At 40.4% G+C, this 24,866-nt stretch overlaps 1 protein-coding gene across 3 annotated transcripts in view; it reads left to right on the top strand.

Annotated features, from left to right (window-relative positions):
* Positions 1-24,866, top strand: part of Eya3 (EYA transcriptional coactivator and phosphatase 3) — an 88,259-nt gene that overhangs the window by 15,677 nt on the left and 47,716 nt on the right. For all 3 annotated transcript variants that reach the window (XR_009377680.1, XM_059255101.1, XM_059255102.1), the window contains exons 2-5: positions 7,934-8,029; positions 13,059-13,102; positions 18,718-18,797; positions 21,808-21,874. Coding sequence is in view for 2 of the 3 variants with exons in the window: in XM_059255101.1 (XP_059111084.1) it covers positions 7,997-8,029; positions 13,059-13,102; positions 18,718-18,797; positions 21,808-21,874 (224 nt within the window). In the remaining variant the exon portion in view is untranslated. The remainder of the gene's footprint in view (positions 1-7,933; positions 8,030-13,058; positions 13,103-18,717; positions 18,798-21,807; positions 21,875-24,866) is intronic.

Raw genomic sequence — 24,866 nt, forward strand, 5'->3', positions numbered from 1 at the left:
TTCTTCATAGATTTGTAATTAATGATAGTATATGATGTGAATGTTCTCTGCACGTTGATACTCAACTTTTCTGCCTGTTTTACATACCAGTTTGTCTCTGTAGCTCTGGCTCACGATGTAAACCAGTCTAGACTCAGAGCTGCTCCTGCCACTGTCCCACCAGTGCAGGATTAAAGCTGCATACCACTACACCCAGCTGTGGAGTTAATATTTAAACACTTTGTAGGTTTGAGCTGAAGTTTGCCTTTCTAATTTGGTGTTTTGTTTGTCTGTTTGTGTTTTTGTGAGAAAATCGACACATCAAGTATTTTAACCATTTTCAAGTAAACTTTGGTGACATTGGGGGAATTCACAGTGTACAACCATTATCACTGTCCTCTAGTCTCTTTATAATCTTTGACAAGTTGTTTAAATCATGTGACCCCAAGATGGCCCTGTGTCTTAGGAGAGCTGGGAGGTGAGGCTGAGCAGTGAAGGGGAGCACTGGTGCAGGCGTCATGTGCTCCGGCAGTCCTCCCTCCTGGCTTCTCTACTTGGTGCTAAGACTTTCAGTTTTTATTGCTTCTGTTCATGTGTTCCTCACAAATATTTATTAATGCATTTTGTCTAATTTCCAGTAAGAAATATATAAGTATTGGAACATGCCTTCACTTATTTATTTGAAAGCTAATGTATAAAACCCAGATGCCCACTTTTCATCATCACTGACAGGCACTGGTAAGAGGCACAATTAACAGGACACCGTAGAAACAGCTTCTGCTCTCTTCACGTCGTCTGTGCTGTAGCTCTTTAAGACTTCCTAGTTTATGAGTTAGAATTGACTTTGACCTGCTTTAGACTTCGGAGGTCAGGCACTTGTTTATGAGTTTGCATCCCCCTTAGGACAGATTAGTAATTGTTGAATCATATTTGAAACAACCATCTTTTTAATTTTCTTTTTTTGAGACATGGCCAGCCTCAAGCTTGCTGTGTAGCTTGGGGCTTGGCTCCCAAGTGCTGGGATTATGGTGTGAGCCACCATTCCCAGTGACAGTCATCCTGAAAGTCACTAGAAGAGGGCACCGGTTTTTGTTTTCATGCTTTAAGGTGTATATATAAAGTATATTTAAAATACCAGGATAGCTGGGGAAGGATGACTCAGCAGTTAGGAGTGCTTGCCGCTTCCTAGAGGACCTGAGTTCAGTTCCCAGCACCCATGTGGGTGACTCACAACTGCCTGGAGCTCCAGTTCCAACAGATCAAATGTCTTCTCTTGGTCTCCCTAGGCACACAAGACACTCACATGTACATAAATAAAGTTTTTTTAAAAGGGGCTGGAGAGATGGCTCAGCAGTTAAGAGCACTGACTGCTCTTCCAGAGAACCTGGGTTCAATTCCCAGCACCCACATGGCAGTTCACTGCTGTCTATAACGTCAGTTCTAGGAGGCTCAACACTCAGACAGACATACATGCAGGCAAAACACCAATGCACATTAAAAAATGAAGATAGGGGCTGGAGAGATGGCTCAGAGGTTAAGAGCACTGGCTGTTCTTCCAGAGGTCCTCAATTCCCAGCAACCACATGGTGGCTCACAACCATCTGTAATGAGATCTGGTGCCCTCTTCTGGCCTGCAGGCAGAACACTGTATACATAATAAATAAATAAATTTTAAAAAAAAGAAGATAAATAAAAATTAAAAAAACTATTATATTAAACAATTTTTTAAATATTTTAAAAAGATTGCCATAGTAATTATTTACTAACTACCATTAAAGTCTTAAATTATTTCACTCATTAATAAATAGTTTAGCAGGGTATAGTGTTGTGGGCCTGGAGTTTCCTGGGTGTAGTGTTGTAGTTTCAGCTCTTTGGGACACTTAGGCAGGAGGATTGCTTGAGAGCCCAGCCTGAGTAGTTTAATGAGTTTCAAACAAAAATAAAACAAAACGTTAAAGTTTTGGTGATCACAAATTCAGGTTATTGTTTATGACTATTATTGGTGTGTTATTTTTATTTTATTTGTTGAGGGAAAGCTTTGCTACATAACGCAAGAAACTCATAGTTTCCTCCCATCTCCCAGGTGTTAGGATTAGAGGTCTGCACCTCCACACCCAGCTTCTATGTTGTTTTTATTTTTAGAAGGAAATTTTACATCTGTTACTGTGTGTGCATGTGCTTATGTGTATGGAGTCATTGGATAACTGTGGGAGTTCTCTTTTTTACCATGTGGGTTCTGGGGATCAAATTCAGAAACTCCGTCTTGGTGGCAGGTATCTGTACCACGAAGCCATCTTTCCAGCCTTAAGGGCATTACATTTTCCTTGAGGAAGTTTCTGTAGCATTTTCTTTGGTGTGTCCTAAAAATACATCTAAGTATGTGGAAAGAGTAGCAGATAAATTCAGATACATTGTAAGCAGTATAAAGTGTATGGACATTCTGTTTTTTTCTACAACACTATTTTTTTAATGATTCATTATTTTTATTTTATGTGCATTGGTGTTTTGCCTGTATGTATGCATGTTTGAAGGTGTTGAATTCCCTGAAGCTAGAGTTAACAGACAGTTGTGAGCTGCCACATGGGTCCTGTGGAAAGGCCTCCACTGCTCTTAACTGCTGAGCCATCTCTCCAGCCCCAACACTGTATTAAAGATGTCCAGGGACTGGTAAGATGGTTCAGCCAGTAAAGACACCAGCTGCCAAACCTGAGGATCCCAGTTTGATTTCCAGGATCCAGTTGGTGGAAGTCGAGAACAAGATTACCAGAAGTTGTCCTATGACCTTCACAGTTGTCCTATGGGTACCTCCACACACATACACACATGCACAAAAAATATATAAATAAATAAAATATAAATAATAAAAAATATAAATGAATAAAAATGTAGTTAAGAAAAGGGACTGTGTTAATCCTTGAATATTTCTGTGCATACTTAACTGCATGTAAGTTTCTTTGTTGTACTGATAATCAGATATTTTGCATTATGTATATACTTCTCTTGAAGTTTTAATTAAGAGTGATAAACACTTTTACATCAGCACAATATATATAAATATGTAGTCAGACTTTTCTTTGGGCAACCAGCTCACAAAAAATGACATGGAGACTTATATTAACTATGAAAGCTCGGCCTTAGTTTAGGCTTGTTTCTAACTAGCTTTGATAACTTAAATTAACCCATTTATGTTAATTTACTTTTTTTTTTACCTCGTGGCTTCATTACCACATGTCCGAAATGTCTATCCTGCTTTTACTGAGTTTCCTGGCGTCTCTGCCTTCTTCTTCCCAGTATCCTCTATGCCCAGTTTTTGTGTTTTTTTTTTTTTTGGTTTTTCGAGACAGGGTTTCTCTGTGTAGTTTTGCGCCTTTCCTGGAACTCGCTTTGGAGACCAGGCTGGCCTCGAACTCACCTGGCTCTGCCTCCCGAGTGCTGGGACTAAAGGCGTGTGCCACCACCGCCCGGCTCAGCCTTTTATTAAACCAATCAGAATGACACATCTTCACAGTGAACAAAAAGATTATTCCATAACATAAATATATACTTAGTTTCTCTATCTGCCTAAGAGCTGTAATACTAAGAGCTGTAATAGCACATTGAAATAGACGTAAGTTATGCTTATAGTCATTATGATTACAAACCAAATAATGTGTAGATCCAGCTACAAAAGAAATATTATGAGGTAGGAATCTAGAATTTTGAAGTAAAGTATTCACTACTAATTATTTATTTTCTAACTTCTTAGCCATGAAAATAAAAGTTAAGTTGTGATATTATGAAAAGATTTGGCTCTGTTTCTGAACATGTAAGTCTGCAATAGTATTTTAAAAATTGGGTGTTTTGGGGTCAGATGGCTCAGCCTGATGATCTGAGTTGAATTCCCAGAACCTACGTGGTGGAAGGAGAGAACAGTCCCCTACAGGTTGTCCTCTGAGCTCCACATGTGGCCTGCACATGCCCCTTATCCCCAAAAATAAACAAGTGAAAAAACTTATGTTGGCATGGAAGTGGTGACTCAGAGAAAGTTAAAGCTACCTCGGGGGCGGGGATGTCACTTGAGTGCATGATTTCTAGGCCAGCATAGACAACATTGTGAGGACCTCTCCACAAAAGAAAACCTCACAAAAGAACAGGACAACCTCTTTGAATCAAACCAGTTTTTAACTTTTTCATTGACACTTAGAGAAATTTCTTAGGAAATACTATTTTTCTTCTGAATTTTATATTTTCCTTAAATTTTTTTGAGGTTGTAATTTAATTGTAACATTTTTCCCTTTCCTAAACCTTCCCATATACCCCTCTCTGCTTTCTTTCAAATTTTTGACCTCTTTTTTGTGGTGATATTTGTTTTCCCTAAAATATTGTGCACCCTAATAAACCTATCTGGGGTCAGAGAACAGAGCAGCCACTAGATAAACATAGAGGCCAGAAAATGGTGGCACACATACCTGTGTCATAACTATTATTATTTGGTGTTTTTAAGTCTTCAATTGCAACAGAAAAATGTTAGGTTTCACTAATGGTGAAAATGCGTACAAACTGGAACTATTCCATGGAAATGAGAATTCTAAGATTTTTTTTTTTCAACAACTCTGCATTGCTTATATTACCCAAACTGGAACCAAGAATAGTGTTTTTGTTATTCAGCTTCCTAGATCGCTAGTGAGTGGACTTTCTGTTATATAGCCTATGTCAATTAGAAAAAAGTTGTGGTGGCATAAATATTAAAAGTTTTATCAGCCGGGTGTTGGCGGCACATGTCTTTAATCCCAGCACTTGAGAGACAGAGGCAGAGGCAGGCGGATCTCTGTGAGTTTGAGGCCAGCCTGGTCTACAGAGCAAGTTCCAGGACAGCCTGGGTTACACAGAGAAACCCTGTCTCGAAAAGAAGAAGCAAAACAAAAGTAGACTATAGTATACTTAGATATATGAGACTCTGGGTTTGCTCTCTAGAATCACACACACAAAAAGAAAATAATTCAAGTTTTAGCACATTGATAAATACTGAAAATGTGAGGAATGCTTGCATCCTTTGATTTAACATATTCTTATATTTCAACCTACAAATTTTGGGAAGGAAGAATACTATATTGACAGCAATAGTACTTAGGTGCATAGTGTAATGGAAATCTGTATTGTTATTAATACATTTTTTTTCACAGATGTGCTAGGATGTGTATTTGAAAGTGTCTCACCTACCACAGTTGCCAGGATCTGAGGAGGTCTTCTAACAAATCGTTGGGTTTTGTAGGCTACTTGGATTTGACTTGGCTTTGCTGGTATTGTTTTGTTTCTTTCTTTTCTTTTTTCTTTTTTCTTTTTCTTTTTTTTTTTTTTTTTTTTGAGACTGTATTTACCTGTGTAACGAGGCTGGCCTCAGAGTTGCAATAATCCCCCTGCCTTGACCTCTTGAGTGCTGAAATTCTAATAGGTGTGTGCCACCACACCCAGTTTTTGTTTTAAAATGATGGAAATGACTGGTGATAACTGACCAGTTACTTAAAAATATCAAGCCTGAGTTTTCAAAGTTCCTTTCTCTGAAATATGGAAACTATGTCTTTTTATTCCCTTCAGTTGAAAAGCTGAGAGGAAGGATATTGGTAGTTTTAAAGATGTTAACAAGAATGTTTATTTATTTTTTATTTTTTATTTTTTTAATAATTTATTTAACTTTATTTTATGTGCATTGGTGTGAGGGTGTCACATCCCCTGGAACTGGAGTTACAGTGGTGAGCTGCCACGTGGGTGCTGGGAATTGAACCCGGGTCCTCTGGAAGAGCAACCAGTACTCTTACCTGCTGAGCCATCTCTCCAGCCAAGAATGTTTATTTTCAAAGAAGAAACAAATATAATTATTTTCTAAATGTTTTTCATAAAGAAGTCGCTTTGTAACTTACTACAGAGTTCACACTGAGTAGCTCAGGATTTTAATATGGGTTTGGATAGTTTGAACATTTAATTTCTTACTTTTAGAACTCATTACTGCCTTTTGGTCTTTAAAAAAATTGTATTCTCTTTTAATGTTCAGATTTTTAAAAATAAATGAGTTTTGGGTTTAAAAGCAAAATTAAAGAACATGTTATTGACCACCATATTTTTTTTTTTTTTTTTTTTTTTTTTTTTTTTTTTTGGTTTTTCGAGACAGGGTTTCTCTGTGTAGCTTTGCGCCTTTCCTGGAACTCACTTGGTAGCCCAGGTTGGCCTCGAACTCACAGAGATCTGCCTGGCTCTGCCCCCCGAGTGCTGGGATTAAAGGCGTGCGCCACCACCGCCCGGCAAACACCATTTTTAAAAATTGTCTTCACCTCCCTCTATCCCAGTGTGGATTTTAACCTTGCCCCAGGGAAGAGATTCCTCTCCCTCTTTGCTGAGAGCACAGTCACAGTGCAGTTTTTACATCCATATCCCTTGATTGAGAAAACATGGAGTGTTAATAACTTTCTGTGTAGGAAAGACTCACAGTTTCCACAAGTGAATAATGAAGGCATTCTGTTTCTCTAATAATTTCATCCTATTTTGTTTGCTCTTATGGGTTGAAATCATATTTACAAATGTATGTTTACATAGTACAGTAATCACATAAAGAGACTATAATTTAAGGTAGTTACAAATTGGTAAAACAAAAAGGGGTTTATTTTTTACAGTTACAAATCAGTTTCCTGGTCACGTGGATTATGCTCTTCTGTGTGGAGCAAAACGAGCCTGGGAGGGTTGTAGCCATGAGCTTTCATTTGTGCATCCTGTAGTTCTGCGGTGCAAGTTGTCTGCGTCATACAGTTGGAGCAGTTTTGAGGTTCCGTAAGAGTCACATGTGCATTGAGCACATGTACTTCTGACCTTTAAACTTTGTTTTCCTTTGACATTTAAGAGCAGAGGAAGGAGCAAAGCTATTATCACCTAATTGATAATATGGTTTTTCATCTGTTTGTATTGCTTGAACTTGTTTTCTGTCCTTCTTATGTTCTTATGTGTGACTCTAAAAAGTATTACATTGTACAAGTTTGGTGGGCACCAGCAGAAACGAAGGCTGTGGTTCCGTTTCCCTTGTTCATTTCATTATCTCGGCAGCGGGAGTCTGCACTTTAACTGTAGGTAGTAAGGTGGGTTCGGTGGTTGGTCAAAGTCACGCAGGTGAGACTTCAGGAGCATCCATCGGAAAAGAGCCAGCCTCAGTTAGACAGGAAGGGAGTATTTCATTCTTATAATGTATCTCCTGTTAGCAGGTCAAAGAAAGGCTTAAGAACTAAAAATTAGTACCAGAGGAACAGGGTTTGAACAGTAAAGATTTATTTAAATAATTACCTAGTATATTTAGTGGAAGCTCATTATTTCAGATTAAATTGGATCCTAGCTTTACATAATTATTTTTTCCTTAATTCTCGTATTTAAGGTTTCACTTTACTTGTTTATTTGTCTTATCAAGATCCAGAAGAATTACATTTTCATTTAAATTGATTACATATAGACAAGTAGTTGATTGTGATGTATTTAATTGATTTTCCAGTTTGTCCTATTTAAAGCGATTCTGTGTGTCTGTGTTAACAGTTATGTAAATGTTCCACATTAAAGCAGGTTAGATGTTATCATAACTTACTGACCTGCTAGGCCAGTCTCTATCATTTTAAACGTAACCCTAATCCTTAAAAAAATTGTTTTATTATCTGCACATGGCTGTCATTGTAAAGTGTTCAATGCATTAGGCACTATAGTAACCAGTAGAAGCGGCTCCACGTGTTGGCTTTTGCAGAGCTTTCCAGAAGGCATTGCGTACAGCTCTCGTGACTTGGAACAGCATGTCAGTTTTTTAAAAGCCACGTGCAAGTTTGAGATTTTGAGATTGGAACTAACGTAGAAAGCTTGAGTAGCAAAATATTAAAAAGTTATTCTCTGATGACCTCGATGATAATACTTTATGAGTATATAAAGCTTTGAATTCCTCTCTTGTTACAAACAGTGTGTGAAGACTGCAGAGACCTGCAATCCAGTCACATAAGTGTGTAAAGAGATAGTGGTCCTCATGGAAGAAGAGCAAGACCTACCAGAGCAACCGGTGAGTATTTCCTTCAAGTTCAAGGTGATTGTAGAAAAGCTAATCTGAAGAGACTTTTCGAGTATAATTCAGTTATACTTACAGACTCCAAATTAGAAATGAGAATAAAGAATAGGATCCTTAGTAATTTCCCTCTAAGAAAGCAGTGTTGTATGTTCTTTTGTTTGATTTTTGAGATGGAGTCTTGCTATATGCAGTCTCGGGTGGCCTCAAACGTGTGGTCCTCTTACCTCAACCTCCCTGATTGGGATCACAAATGTGCACTGCGTTGCCTGGCATGTTGCATGTTTTTAAACTCAAACTTGGCTAACTTACTGCTAGGGAATCTGTTCAGCACACTCCACATTACCAGGTGAGTATTGCCCTTTTCCCTGTGTGCTGAGAGTTGCATTCTCGTGATTACTTTGCCATTCTTTTAGCCTTCTCTGTTAGGTAACTGTAAAAGTTAGGGAGACATGAGTAACCTCTGAAACTTTTCAATGTGATCCCTGTCCTTGGTGAGTTATTAATAACCATAGGTCTAATAGGGTTAAAATCATCTTGAACAGTATATAGGATGTGCACTGTTGAAACAAACAGCTGACCTATAGACACTAAATGTACCAAGGAAAGGGACATCATTGAGTGTTTATGTAGTGAGACAAAAGTCTACTCTTGAGTTCAGAAAGACTTATGTAAATGTCAACAGACTGTTGAAATGAGAATCGTTCATTACTCCTACCTAATTAACGAAGTGGGAGACTAACCAGCTAACGGCTCATGTCTTCGACTGCTTCCTCCCTTCTCTTTCTGTTCGGTTTCTGTGACACTGTATGCAAAGCCTGAATGTTAGAGGAAAGGAAGAAACCGAAGCACTCTAAAGCCAGAATTTCTGTCGTGGGTTATTGTTAGAGAAAGTCACTTTTTTTTTTCTTGGTTTTTCCAGACAAGGTTTCTCTGTATAGCTCTGGCTATCTGGGAACTCACTCTGTAGACCAGGCTGGCCTCGAACTCACAGAGATCACCACCACCTGTCTGGAAAGTCATTTTCTTACTGGCTCGTGCTCCCAGTATAAATCTGTCAAGGTGACTGTGTGACCACATGGACATGTCAGTGCTGTTGGAAAGGGCACAGTATACCTGACATCACAGGGTGAAGTACCAGTGTTGGTAAGGGGTCAGAGAGCATCCAAGGGAAGACATGACCACAGGCTTCACTAGATTCTGCATAAAGACAAGGCAGACAGCAATGGTATGACTCGTTAAAATAATTCTAGCAGGCTGGTTTGGTTGGTTTAGGACGGGGGAAATAGGGATGTAGGAGGTAGTCCCCAGCCGAGGTGGCTCAGACCTGGAATCCCAGCACTTGGAATGATTAGTTTTTTTGTTAACAGAAACTAGGGTCCTCTAGGAAGAGGAACCTTGATTGAGAAAATGGCCCCCATCTATATTGCCTGGAGCAACACCCCTCATGGTTTCTGTTTTAGTTCCTGCTGACTTCCCTCAGTGAAGGATTATTTATTACCTGAGAGTGTAAGATGAAATAAACCTTTGCTCCCAGTTGCTTTTAGTCAGTGTTTATCACAGTAATAAACCCTAATGAAGACATTTGGGGAATGGAGGCAGGAGCATTAGGAGTTCAAGCTCATCCTCTGCTGTATAACATGTTCTAAGTCAGCATGGGCTACATGAGACCCTGTCTCAAAGCAATAACTAAAAAGTGTATTTGAATTAGTAGAGGAAATGTTTCTGACTATAGTCTCTGGACTCTAGAGGTGATACAAACAGCTTTGTCCTCCAGCTTGCTCCTGTAATTAGTAGATGCCTAGTGGACAAGCACAGAACCTGAGAAAACATGGAGTACTACTTCCTGTTGGAAAACACTTAGGAACCTGAGTAAGTGTTTGATTTTCAGGAGAAGAGCTGTTCACCGGCTGTGGTAGAGATCCCTATGTAGAACAAGTGGCCGTGCCGCTCGCCAACTGCTAAGACGGACGGCTGCCTCAACTCTGAATTTCACTTCCTTTTCCACAAAGGGAGTAATCTGGAGGCTAGAAAGGACAGCCTCCCTGAATGGGGTTTTCTTTTTGTTTTGGAGGCAGTGTTTCTCTAAGAAGCCCAGACTGGCCTGAAACTCATGAGCCCCCTGCCTCAAGCCTCCCGGGTCCTGAGATTGCAGGAATGCACCACCATACCCAGATCATGGTATTTTAAATAAGTTCTGATCTTCCAGATTTAGAAATTTTACCTCATAAGCCCACTTTGTTTCTTTGAGACAAAATCTGTTTGTGATCCAGGCTGGCCTTGAAGTACAGGCAACTCTGAGTGCTGGGAGTACAGTCACGTAGTACCATAGTCAGCCGTCCAGTAGACCTGAGACTTAGAAACACAGTTGTCAGACCAGTGTTCATTATCTCTGGGAAAAAACAAAACTAAACTAAACTAAAGCCAGCGAATGAGAGACGCGTTTGAAACAGCTGCAAAGAAGCACGCTGCTTACATGTCGTTACTGTTTTATTCAGCAGTGATGGCAGGGAGGAATGGAGGAGTAGTACCAGAAACTGCATCCCTGCGCTGCTTTAATGTCGACTCATTAACAGCATCCTAAAACGGAGCGAGCGGACCTTAGAAAAGACTGTGCTGTTTGGGTAGTAATATTGACAGGTCCAAGTTTTAGAAGTGACTGACTATAGGATACTAGGAAACTGAGAAGAATTCTTCAAAGTACCAGAGAAGAATAACTATTTCTTCAGCGATGCTCACTCTGTAAATTGCAGTGAGCCCTCTCCCCCATCTTCTTTCTTTCCTTTTTTTGGGGTGGTGGTTGTTGTCTCTTCCTTGTTTCTTTTTGTTTTTCTTGTCTCCAGTACTAAAGGTTGAAGCGAGGGCCCTGCTCCCACTAAGCAAGTGCTTTACCTCCGAGCTAGCCTTCGGGTGTTTCCTATTGTTTAGTTACTCTTGGTTTTCTCCTTTTTAAGTAGAGGCTTACACCATCAGAGAGAAGGGCCCTCCATCTGGAGGTAGGAGTGCTGTATTTTGTAAGGTTGCGTATAGTAACCTTACAAAGCTATTTGTAATTGATGATTTCTCCTCACTATTAGCTCAGTGTGGCCTGGTAGTATTATTTTCTAGATGTGCCTATTTTTCCAAAAAATAAAAGAAGGTCTACCATTTTATTTCCTGTGTTTGCCATATTATACTATGACTAATGCTGACTTTATGTCCCCATGTGTTTAGGGGACAAAAAATGCTGTAAATAGATGAGATGAGTCTCCTTCATTTATTACCAGATTTTTGGTGGGTAGAAAAGAATAAATGTATATTGTGTATATATGTATGTGTTTTTGTGTCTAATACAATTGGGTTTAGCAACTCATCCCCGTCTAATACCTGAATAGCACACAGCTTAAAAATTACCATAATGAAGTGGACGGTATAGGGGAGTATGTTCTAAACCAGCACAGTCCAGCTGTGGCCTTTAGTTTACTCTGAGATTTGTTTTTAGGGCATCCCCTCCCATCTGTGCTGATCCAGTAGCCTCTTTGTTTTTACACTTAACGTTGTTTCCCTCCTGTCCATTTTCTGTCTCTGTCTTATCAGACTGGTCTGTTATCTTGCAAGGCCTCAGAGGCTCCCTGTTATCCTCAAGGTAGGCTCCAGCTCCCTGATCTACTGTGTACTGATGCTGCACTGTGTCATCGTCTCTTCCTTCACACGCACTACTCCGAGGTGCAGTGAGGTTTTAGTACATTGATTTCATGTTCTTTATTCTAGTTGAGCCCTTTTTATGACTTTTTGTACATACTGGCCTGCGCCCCCACCCCACCCCAGATACAAGTTCCTCTTTACCTACTAAATTCAATTGATCAGGTTTCAGCTTAGACTAATAACGTTTTTTTTTTTTTTCTGGAGCTGAGGACTGAACCCAGGGCCTTGCGTTTGCTAGGCAAGCGCTCTACCACTGAGCCAAATCCCCAACCCCGACTACTAACTTTTTATTTATTTATTTATTTGTTTATTTTAGACAGGATCTTTAAGCTCTGGCTGGCCTGAAACTCAACTATGTAGTCCAAGCTGGCTTTGAACTCACAGAGATCCACCTGCCTCTGTCCCCCCACAGTGCTAAGATTAAAGGTATGCGCCACCACACTGGGATTCTCAATTGAATTAAAATCATAGAATACTATTTTTGTATGTGTTTTGTTTGTTTGTATGTATGTATGTGAGGAGGTCAGAAGAGGGGCTCAGGTCCCTTAACTGACATAATGGTATGTATGTGCTGGGGGTTGAACTTGGGTCCTCTGCAAGAGCAAAAAGTACTCTTAACTACTGAGCCATCATTCTAGCCCCCAAATCATAGAATACTATTTAAAGGTGGGTTAGTAAGAGCTGAAAATGTTAATTGTAAAATGATGACAGGCAGTAAACTGTAGTTGAACTTTTCTTGTTTTCAATTCAGTTTCTGTTTAAACCAGTTTTCCTTACTCCTTGGGCTACATCTCCCCCCCCCCCTCGCTTTTATTATGGGGTTAGATTCTTTGTCAGAGTCTGCATGTCATCCTGGGGGTCTTCAACCCCTTGGTTGGCTTATTGTAAGGAACTACTGTCATGTAAAAGTTTCACATTTTTGTGTAATAACATTTATTCTAGGTCCAATAAAAACAAAATGAAATACATATTGGTTAATATATAGTAAAATTTCTCTACCAGGTGTCAGTATCTGTGAATTAAACCAACTAAGGGTAAATATAATGGGCAAAAAAATTTTTTAGTGCACATATTGTATAAACAGTCTCATTTCCTAAATAATATAGTATAACAACTATTCACATAGTATTTATATTGTATTAGATATTGTAAGTAATTTAGAGGTGGTCTAAAGTACATGAGAACTATGCATGGTAATATAAAGGACTTGAACATCTACAGATTTTGGTATTAGTGAGGATTCCTGGAGCCAGCCCTGTGATACGGAGAGACAACTGTGTTTGCAGCTAGGGTTTCAGAATGAGATTACTGCACTGATTTCAATGTGTACTGATGTTTGCAGGTGAAGAAAGCCAAGATGCAGGAACCAGGAGAACAAACTTTAAGGTATTTATAAAATTGGACTTCTTTTATTTATTTTTTTTTTATTTTATTTTTTTGGTTTTTCGAGACAGGGTTTCTCTGTGTAGCTTTGTGCCTCTCCTGGAACTCACTTGGTAGCCCAGGCTGGCCTCGAACTCACAGAGATCCTCCTGGCTCTGCCTCCCGAGTGCTGGGATTAAAGGCGTGGGCCACCACCGCCCGGCTGGACTTCTTTTAAATGATTGTGCTGATTAGTATAGGGGCATGCTTTGTGGTGACTGCTGCCTTTTAGGTTTTCACTGTTACCTTTGCATTTTGAAATGATTTGGTTTCAGATTAAAATTCCTCTTCAAAATAGGATTGATGAGACTAGTTTGGGCAGCACAGCAAGACCCTGCCCCCCCAAAACCAAGCAAAAATCTACTTTTCCAAAATAGCTTTCCCTCTGATACTTAGGCAGATCTTTTGTTGTTGTTATGCCTTCATTACTTATTAAACAGTATTACTGAGTTCATTTTATATATATCGGGCATTTGTGGAGAAACTCATAAATGAAAAATGATATATTCTTCAGTCAAATGTACAGTACAAAGGAAGGAGAGACCAAAATAAGGGAAATAGGAAGAGTTCGGCATTAACTGTCAGTTGAGCATGTGGTACTCCAAACGCCGCTTCCACTCCTGTAGAAAGGAGGTGTCCTTAGCACCTCGTGTTCAGTCTCCAGTGCCTTCATGATTGTCATTTTTCCAGTTGTACCTCCTGTCGGTTAGCCATTGACCACCTGAGCCAGAAACTGCATCATTTCCAACACGTTTTTCAAGAATGCTATTTTTACTACCACATAGATCATTCCAGATTGTTTACCCTGCAACTGCCACTCCGGCCATGTAGCTCATGCTTCCACTTTAAATTTCAAGCATATTTTCTTTATTACCCACTGGCTTTTCTCTCAAAATGGACTTCAGTTTCTTTCTTATGCTAGTTAAGTTTATAAGATCTACTACTGTGGGGTGGTGGTGGCCCATACCTTTGATCTTAGCACTTGGGAGGCAGAAGCAGGTGGATCTCTGAGTTCAAGGCCAGCCTGGTCTACAGAGCAAGTTCCAGGACAGCCAGGGGTACACAGAGAAACCCTGTCTAGAAAAAAGCCAGGGGGAAGAAAAAAAGATCTACTACTATAGTCTGCCCCTTGAACATGTTAGCTTTCTCCACTCTTCTTGTGTTATGCTTACCAGCAAAAGTACATCCTTGCTTAAACCCAACTGTCCACCTATTCTATGCATATTCCCGATCTGCTTGCCAATAAAACCACAACTTTGCTCAAACCCAGATTATTCACTTATTCCCTGTCACCATAGCACTGTAATAGAACAGCACAAAACTATACTGACTCATCTTAGTTTCCATTTATGGTTACGTCTCAAATAGGCACGTAGACATCCTTCTCTGTGTGTCTGATTTCCCGGTGTCTAAAATCATCTTAAGTCTGTCTTCCTTTTATCTTTGCCTCCTGTCTTCTCCCTTTCTCTTTACTTCCCACGATTTTATTCACTCAGCTAGGGAACTTGCTACCTAATTCAAAGAGAAATTAGAGACATTAAAAAAGAAGCATCTTGCTTCCAGCAGATTGGTTTTTGGATACTTTCTGTTTCCTTTTCCTGGGAAGTCAGTTCTCCTGCTGTGCTACAGAACCTGCCAACTCTGTCTTTTCCTGCAGTTCTTTTTTTCCTTTGGTAAGCTTTAAATCTATGGCTAAGTATCCTTAAATTTACCATTTACCCTCTTCCTTTGACAGACATACTGTGTAGGCCATGCTGGCTTTTCACTTGTGACCTTAGCTTCCTGAGTGCTGAGGTTTAAAGACTTAAGCCACCATGCCCAGCCTTCCCCTCCATCCACCACATTAGGGATTGAATCTAGGGCCTTGAGGATCCTAGGAAGAGCTCTGTCTCTGAGCTACATCCCACAGCCCTTAAAACACTTTTAAAAGTGTAATTCATTATCAATGTGTACGTGAACTTGTGGGACCACTGACACTATCCATCTCTGTAACTTTTATTGTCTTCCCATGTTGAGACTTCATACCTGTTAAACAGAGCTTCCCTTTACCCCTCTCTGTTTGTCCCTAGCATCTTCCATTCTACTTTCTGTGTTTGTGAGATTAGTCTGTGGGATTGACTGTTCTAAAAACTTCATGTAAAGGACTATACGATTATATATATAGTAAAAATGACGTACATATATAGCCTTTTGTAACTTAGTAATAATGTCTTCAGGTGTGTCTCTCTATAGCATGTATCTTTTTAAAGATGAATAATACTATTTTTTCTTTATTTCTATCAGTCATTGATAATTGACAAGAGTTCTGTTGAATGAAAAGATACTTAGTCTGTTCAGTTTATGAAGTTTGAGTGTTTTTCTTTTTCTTTTTTTCTTTTTGATTTTTCGAGACAGGGTTTCTCTGTAGCTTTGGAGCCTTTCCTGGAACTCTGTAGCCCAGGCTGGCCTCAAACTCATAGTGATCTGCCTATCTCTGTCTCCAGAGTGCTAGGATTAAAGGCGTGCACCACTGCCTGGCAATTATTTTTACTTTTTAAGCAACTTTGTTGTTAAGCAAAATTTTACATTTATATGTTCTGAAAGCAATTATTTTCAGGCAATATACAATTTCTCTGGGGACAGTTCTAAACATTGAACAAAGTGCTAGAGTTAATTCACTATTTTGATAGTATGTTTCTAATCTGTTCATGTTCAGTTGAGTGTGTAGGGGATTTTGCTATAATAAAATTCTAAATCATACTAGAATCAAAGGCTTTTTAGAATTGGTATGCCCAGTGTGTCCGAGGACATATCACTTTTAAGATTCAGGATCTAGCGCCGGGTGGTTGTGGCGCACGCCTGTAATCCCAGCACTCAGGAGGCAGAGGCAGGTGGCTCTCTGTGAGTTCGAAGCTAGCCTGGTCTACAGAGCTAGTCCAGGACAGGCTCCAAAGCTACAGAGAAACCCTGTCTCAGAAACAAAAAAAAAAAAAAAAAAGATTCAGGATTTAAAAATAGTCTTCAGCAGTGACTATAACTTTGAAACTCAGAGTTATCCAAGTACACAGAAAAGAAACCATCGTTGCAGTTGGAAATGTGGAACTCTGGCCCAGTTTCAAGTTCTTCCTTGTGTAAATTCTATTTAAGTAGGTATGAGGTGTGGGACTCAGAAGTCCTTAACTTTTACGTAAAATTCAGGGCACTATGATTTAGCATGTTGGTGTGGACCAGTGTAACTAGTTCATGCCATTTCTTTCCTCTCCCCTTTAATTTCCATGGTTATAACTTGGGTAGTACATTGTTATTCCAAAAGTGTAATCATTTGAACAAAGATAAAATTGAACTTTGTTTGAAAATTTTGCTTTAAAAATTAAATTTCCAGGCTATGATGGCTAAGCCATTAAAAGCACTTACTGCTCTTGTGGAGGAACAAGATTTGTCCTCAGCACCCATATGGTGACTTACAACTGTTTATAACTCCAGTTCTAGGGGATCTGAAGCCCTCTTCTGGCTCCATAGTACCAGGCACACACATGTCCATATACATGCATGTCAGCCAAACTCTCATATACATTAAAAAAAAAGGTGGTCTGTTTTTTTGTTTGTTTGTTTTTTCAATTAAATGTGGTAGGTATGATGGTGCATGCCCCTAATCCCAGCACTTAGGAGGCAGAGGCAGGTTGATGTCTGAGTTTGAGTCCAGTCTGGTCATTATATCAAATTTCAGGCCAGTCAGGGATACATAATGAGATCCTGCCTCTAAATGAATGAATGAATGAATGTAGCTGAGGAAATTCAATTTAACATTCAAAATATACCAGAAGAAAATTCTTTATTAATACTTTGATATTAGAGGTTAGCTTGAGAGGTCATGAGAGCTTTAAATGTTGCTATGTAGAAACTACTTTTACCTCCAATTAGGCATTTTTATGCTCAGATGTACAGCCTCTGGCACAGTAGCCCTTACCTGTCCCTGGGAAGAAAGAGTAACAGGGGGTGTAAATGTGGGAAGGGTACATGGGCTGGAACCAAGAAACAGAACAGCTGTGGTTACTGTGTGCTTGTTATGTCTGGACTTAGCTACTTTGTATGTATTGTCATTCATTATCTTTATAACCCAATGAGGCACGTTCTGTTTTATCAAACTCACTGACAAATAAACTGAAGCTTGGACAATTGAATCACTTGTCCAAACTCTACAGCTAGTTATTGGAAAAGTGGTTTATGAACTTGGCACTCCAGCTCTAGAGCTTACATTTGATAATAAAGTTAGCTAGTTTTTTGTGATAGATAATGTCTCACTCTTTTGTGCAGACTTGGCCTTAAACTAATTTTGTAACCCATGCTGGCCTCAAACTTATGATGAACCCACCTGCCTCAGCATCCTAAGTCCTGGAATTAGGAGTGAGTCACCACATTCAATTAGAAGGTGTACTCTAACCGCTATGCGATCGTGGGAGGAAGTGATGGAATAATGGGTTTACAGGGAAAGAAAAGGAGGAAAACATTAGAAAGGACTCAGCTTGGAGTCATCGCTAGTCCAGAATTTTAGTGGCATGCTCGCAACATTGTAGTTTCTAATGTAATGACTTAATCCTCCTTATTTATATGACTTACCTATTAGAATTTCTCTTAACTTTCTTAGGATTAATTTTTTAAAAAAGCTATAGTGATTGCTTCCCACACGAGGACCTGGGTTAAGTCGCTGACACTACAGATAGGCAGGTTAGCAGACAGACAAATAGCCACAGTGAGCTGGTGTCCTGGGTATTAGTTTTGTTGGTATTAACTTTGTCTCTGGGACTCTTGTGGCCTCGGCTGGCCTCAGGCTCATGTATTAGAAGATGGCCTTGAACCTCCTGATCTTTCTGCCTTACATCTCCCTAGTGCTAGAATTATAGGTATACAACACCACACCAAACTTCATTTTTTTTAAATAATAGAGAATGGTTTTAAGGCTCAGAACTCCTCCTTGGGAACAAACTATTTAATTTTTAAAAACTTCTTCAAATTAAGATTTGTAGCTGATGATGACCCACTTCTAATTAGACATCTCCCTACTTTGTTATATTTTTAACCAAAGTAACAGATACACAGAATGGTGTGGGAATAAAGTACCATGTCTTTCAAATTACCAAAAGAATAGATTTCAGATGTTTTTACCACAAAGAATAAGCATGTGAGGTGGTGTTTGTTAACTAGCTTGGTTTGCATTTCAGAGTATAAATACCAACACATTACATTGTGATCCACCCATATACTATATATATATATTTGAAGTGACAGTACTGTATTAGATATTCAGAGTTATTTTAATGTATGATCTTAGAGAAAAATGTTTGACTTGTTCATGACGTAGCTGGGGCTTCCAAGTGATATGAAATTTCCAGGGTCTCAGGATATGACAAAGAGCAGTCGGATGTCGAAAGTGCTGCCTTGGGCCTCCTCCTTTCAGCTGAGTTGCTAAAAGCCAAGAATTAGGAGATGATCTAGATTTACTTCTTACTGGAACAGCCTAAGGGGAGGTGGGTTTGAGCTTATCCTTTTCAGCATTGTAGCAACTCATTCAGGGGCTAATATGTTTGTTTTGGTTCTCCTAGTCAAGTAAACAACCCGGATGTCAGTGATCAGAAGCCTGAGACATCCAGCCTTGCGTCAAATCTTAGCATGTCAGAGGAAAGTAAGTACTATGTTTTATGCACGGCGGATGTGGTATTACTACAACCAAGGGATGTTATTCTTGTATAATGGAGTTTCACTGAGTGTCTGGGTTATCCAGAATATCTAGAAGGCTCTTCTCCCAATGTTCATACCTGTACTCTGATAAGCGTCATTGACGTACTAGTTGAGGACAAGTCTCAAGGAGTCTCTTCATCCAAGGAGTCATACTCAGTGACTTTAGTTTTGTTTGGATGTTGAATTTCTAAAATAGTAGCATTTTATTAAAATTTAAAAAGCTTGTGGGCTAATGCCTGACTGTTACTAAAAGAAGATTAAAACAAAAACTTGAAATAAAACCAAGTAATCCTACCTATCAATCAAATGTTCATCCTAAACCCCAACCCTAATTTAACTCAACTCTCCCTCTTCTCTGTAAATGTGTACAAATAACTAAGCATTATTGGATGGAATTACATACTTAACTGAGTAATTACTGCTCGTCATAAGCACAGGCCTCAGGTGAGTACTCCGTCTGTTGGGAAGCCTTCATTTCTCTGTGGAGCTTTCCCTTTTAATTTATATCAGAACATCAAGATTCACTCTCACCTTTCCTCCTGCTTAGCTGCTGTCTTCTCCAGTAAAAGCCCAGTGAGGAGGAGTTGCCGTGCTCACTCCCCGTCTCCAGCCCTCCTCCCTGTGTTTGTGATACTGCCTTGCTTCCTCCTTGTTAGAACAGAAGAGTATCCTTGTCTTGTCAAATCTAAATCCTTTTATCTGCATTCCAAACCCTCTCTGGCCTTCCTCTTGGAAGACTTGGTGTGATGGTCTTCTCGCCTCCCTCCTGCATCATCGCATTCTTCTTCTTAACTCTTCTTGCCATAAAGAGGTGTGCTCTGCTAGCTGCCATCTTCAGAAGGCAGCAAGAGCTCTTTGCATCTTTTGTGATTTGCAGATTTTCTGTGTTTCACAATACATCGGAACCTCGGAAAGGGTTGCCTTCGCTTGCTTCCCTCCGCCTGTTCACTCTTCAGCTGGTTGACTTAGCTTCTGTTGTCTCTCTTCCCATGAAACTTCTGGGCAAAGTTCTCAGTTCCTGTCGTATTTGCCGACTCCAGTAGACATTTGTCTGTCCTCAGAGTCTCCCTCTCTCAGCACGTTTCCTCTCACTTTTCTTCCCTGATGACCCTTCTTCTAGCTGTACTTTATTTAATGTTAGGAGGCCTCAGGTTTGGGTTCTAGGCTACCTTCCTCCTCAGGGATCCTCCCATCCTTTACTTAAATGTCATATATTGTTAACAAATTCCAAATTAATAATTTAAAACAGGGTTTCTCTATGTAGTCCTGGATGGCCTGGAACTCATTAGGTAGACCAGGCTGGTCTTGAACTCACAGAGATCCTCTTGCCTCTGCCTCTTGAGTTTTGGGATTAAAAGCATGGACCACCATGCCCAGCCAAATCCCACATTTTTATTTTCAGTCTGATTTCTCTGATTTCATTTGTGTATCCAATTGCCTACTTGAAATTGCTAATTATGGTCTGAAAACAAAGTCATAAATAATATGTAAGAAGCTTTTGTCTCTTTGAACCAATCAGATTGTGTCCTCTCCCAAACATACCCATTGTAGGAAGCTGTATTACTGTCCCACCATCTGTTCACCTGACAAACCTGGAAGTCCCCTCCTCCTCCTCCTCCTCCCTGTCTTCCTTATTCCATATCTCGGAGCTGATTAGAGTGATGCGTTAGTGACACCTGCACTCTGCCCCATCCTCACTGTTGTTACTGTAGTCTAAGACAAAAACTCCTGTTTCAGTCCCCCAGCTTTGTAATCCACTCCAAACAAGTCTGTCACTGGAGGAGAGGTAGATAGGGCTTGAGTACCTGTCAACGGAGAGGAAACCATCTTGCAGAGTTTGAATGACCCTACCTTATGTTCTGTGATGGATAAGATGTTCACACCTAATTGATATTACCTTCATTTCTGTCTATCTGAATATAGATGAAAGTGATCTTCAAGTTTTTAATAATCTTTTAAAGGCCTCAAACAGTGTCATTGCACAAAATCTTTTACACTAACTTCACAGTGTACGTTTGTCTTACTCTTGGGTGTGAATTGGCCCCTCCTCTCTTGACCTTCCTTTCTGTGTGAGTCACTCTGGGAATCTCGTTAGATAAAAGCCAGTGCTTCAGCTTCAGTCCGTCTTTGCAACAGAGCAGCTCCTTTGGTGCTGCTGAGGGAAGTCTGAACAGTTGAGGAGGAGGCTGTCGGAGCCGTTACGGTGCAGCTCTGTGGGTGATGAACTGAAGGGGTGCTAGTATGTGGCTCAAGCTTTATCCCAGTTGTGAGCATGAGAGTCAAGCTTTCATAGCCGCCTTTTCCAGACAAAGTCAGGAGGGCAGGAGGGCACCAGAGGGAAAAGTCCTGCACTCCCTGGGTCTCAGAGCATCTGCCTGGCCAGACTTTAACAAGCCTTTATTATAAAGCGGAGGGTAACAACACAGGAAGAACTGCTCCTGTCTGTACTGCTGTTGGGTCTGCATTGCCATAGCAATGGTTTCCAAATGAGACCAGGCACCTTTACCAAACCTGTCTCACAGGTCGTTCCTAGGACTTCTCACTAAGAGTAGAGTAAGTACCCCGAGTCTAGACGAAGAAGCAGCATCATTCGATTTCTTAGATATGGGTTTGGCTTTCTGAGTTTGTCAGTGAGCATGGCTGAGAGCCTAGGGCGTTTTCCTTCAGAGATAGCTTAGTGATGAGAAAGTGGGAATTAGTTGGTTTATCTTCAGATCTTTTCTGTGTCCATCTATCCCTCTCCATCCTATCTTGCTTCTTTTACTGCCTCTTAAACTCTACAGGCAGGCCTGTAAACAGAGAAATGAGGTGTTTTCTGCTACACAGTCTTTGGAACTTTTTGGCATTCCATTGGTGTGTTATTTACTTTGAAGGAATATACAGTAAGATGTGTTTTTCCATTTGATTTTTTTAATGTTCTAACTTTTTTTTACCTGATAATATCTTTCTTTCAGTTATGACATGCACCGATTACATCCCTCGCTCATCCAATGATTATACCTCACAAATGTATTCTGCAAAGTAAGTTGAATAATTATTTCCAAACTTTTCTCTAGGCTCATTGCAAAATTTAATATTTAACTATTTTCACCTCCCTTGTTCTGTCCTTACTCCAGTTTTCGTCACATCTTAATAAAATCTATCATCCTTTTAAAAATCACATGGTTGCTAGAATAGATTACTATTGCGTGGAACCCACTCTAATTGAGTAGGCACTCAAAATGTAGACTACTGATCAAAAAGCAGTTAGTGATAGGATCATTTCCTTTCTCTATATTGACATACGGAGCAGTAAAAGCAGCTCAGGATGGCTCCAGATTGACTGCTCTGAGACAGGGGTAGTGGGTTAGAGTTACAAAGAGGTACATTTTAGGCCTTCACAGCATACGGTCAGTGCTTAAGACCCAGGTTAATCATCTTTAAGGTGGGCCGGGTGCAGAACAATGTTTGTACCAGGTTGCGGTTATGTATTAATGAAGAATGGACCTATCCAAACAGACATAAACAGCTGCACCCACTAAACCAGTGTGCTCTTGCTAGTTTAATGAGCAAATGCAAGAGTCATGAAGAAATTGGTAACAGGTGAGAGAGCCCTGTGAGGCTGCTCGGAAAAGGAAACTGGCATTTTTCTTTGTTGTACCCATTTGCTTATACCTCTAGTTAAAGAAACAAGCTAACTAACATTTCCCACATTCTGGTGTTAACAGTAATGTCTTCTTGGGCCAGCCATTCTCATGCGGTTTTCTTCTGTGGAGCGTTAACACTGTCTTCTGGAAGCATTCTGGGGAGATTTTACATGTCATAGGATGGTCCACTCTTTTGACATGTCATCTACAAATGTACTAGGTCTCAGTCATAGCTATCCTGGGATGAATTCAGCCTACAGGCCACAGATCGAGCACACCTAGATTAGATACTAAATGTGAAACACATGTCAACTCTGCAAGCTTTCTGGTATCCAAGTTGTACTGTTAATTAGTTTGAAAGGCTAACAAGTGAGATAATGCATCTTTTCCTTTCATTTTTGAAATATTCTGACTATCCTGGTGATATCTGTAAAGACATATGGGAAAAGAGACTATGGTCTTTACAATATCTGGAAATTAACAGTTCTGAGACAGTATTATTTCAGAATATTCTCATGTGACGTGAGTAGCAATTGTTGTCTAAACTATTTTCCAGGCTTAGATCTGGCTAATGAGACTGTTGAAATATGAGTCTATTGCGTACACAGATTCATCCCCAACATGCATAGCTGCTACTTTGTGATTCTTTATTCGAGTGTGCCCCCCCCTTCGTTTCTGCCTCCTCACCACGTACTGGAGCACTGCATTAAAATCCCTGTTTAACTGGCCTCCGCCCCACTGTTATGTCCTTCTAGTCCATTTCAGAAAGCAGTGTGCCATTAATCTTTATTAAAGACCAGCTCTGCTCTTGCCAACCTTCCTTCGGTGAGCCAGGGTGTCACAGCCCCGACTAGCAACACCAGGGCCTTCCTGTTGTGGAGATTTGTCCGACTCTCGCCTGGCACTCAGGCCGTGTGTCTGTCTGTCTACTTTGCACGCTCCTTCCCTTTCTGATGTAGCTCTCTGAAGGCTTCCTCTCAGATGGGAGGCCCTGGCTCTCCTTTCTTGCACCTTTGCAGCGCTTTGCTCTGTCCTGGAGTACCGTCTCTCAGTTGTGTACAGCTTACCTGCTCAGCTCACATGCTTCTTCCTTCTAGCCTTCTTTATTATCTGCTTCTCCCAAAGGCGGTTTTTTTTGGGGGGGGGGGGCGGGGGTGTCTTTTCCCCTAAGACATAATCCTCCTACCCCATATTTATTAAGACTTTTATGGTATATAATAGCACTTCTTACATCATAATATGCCAAATAAAATAAATAGAATTTATATATAGGGTATAGTAGAATGGATAAATTACCAAGTCAGAAAGCCAGGGTGAAGTTGCAGGGGTTTCACTGGTGAATTTGGTTCTCTGGCTGTCGCTGGTGTGACTGGCACCAACTAGTGGCAGTGTGCTGAAGCTTAAAGTGACTTCTGGGGTCTATCAGCCAAGCTGGCTCCTGTTTCACAGGAAACACAGGACACTGGAGCACACCTCCACTCCCTGAAGTTTTTTTTTTTTTTTTGGTTTTTCGAGACGGGGTTTCTCTGTAGCTTTGCGCCTTTCCTGGAACTCACTTGGTAGCCCAGGCTGGCCTCGAACTCACAGAGATCCTCCTGGCTCTGCCTCCCGAGTGCTGGGATTAAAGGTGTGCGCCACCACCGCCCGGCCTTCCCTGGGGTTTTTGTTTGTTTGTTTGTTTGCTTTTCTTGAGATAGGATTTCTCTGTGTAACAGAGTCCTGGCTGTCCTGGAACTTGCTCTGTAGACCAGGCTGGCCTCGAACTCACAGAGACCCACCTGCCTCTGCCTCCCGAGTGCTGGAATTAAAGGAGTGCGCCACCATGCCTGGCCACTCCCTAGTTTTGATGTGGTTGCTTTTCCTTGCTCCATCAGCCTCGCCTTCCGTGTCTTAGAACTGCAGTTGGCTTAGAACTGCAGTGCTTGGATGAAGAGAAGCCGGCTGCTAATTCTGTTCTGTCCATTCTTGAATTGTTCTAAAGTGTTGCTTTTGTTTTGTTTTCTGAGAAAGGGTCTTAAGAGACCCAGGCTGGCCTCAAACTCACTACAGAGTCAAGGGTGACTGAATTCACTCTGTAGTAAAAGATGACATTGAACTCCTGATCCTTCTGCCTCCACCCCACAAGTCCTGGGTTTACAGACTTGCCCCACAAAACCCAGTTCATGTGGTGCTAACAATCAAATGCTCTACCAACTAGGCAAGTGCTCTACCAACTGACTATGTCCCCAGCCCAGATTTTAGTCATTACCCAACATAGGGTATAAATAAGTGATCCTCCTTTAGGGGATTAAGTAAGTATCTCATTTAGGGCCTTGAATGTGACATAGTTCTTTGTAGGGTAATAGTAAGAACTTGGGAAGATGTTTGAAACTATTTACTTTTCATAA

Source organism: Peromyscus eremicus, chromosome 2 (genome assembly GCF_949786415.1).
Source record: "Peromyscus eremicus chromosome 2, PerEre_H2_v1, whole genome shotgun sequence".
Taxonomy (NCBI): Eukaryota; Metazoa; Chordata; class Mammalia; order Rodentia; family Cricetidae; genus Peromyscus; species Peromyscus eremicus.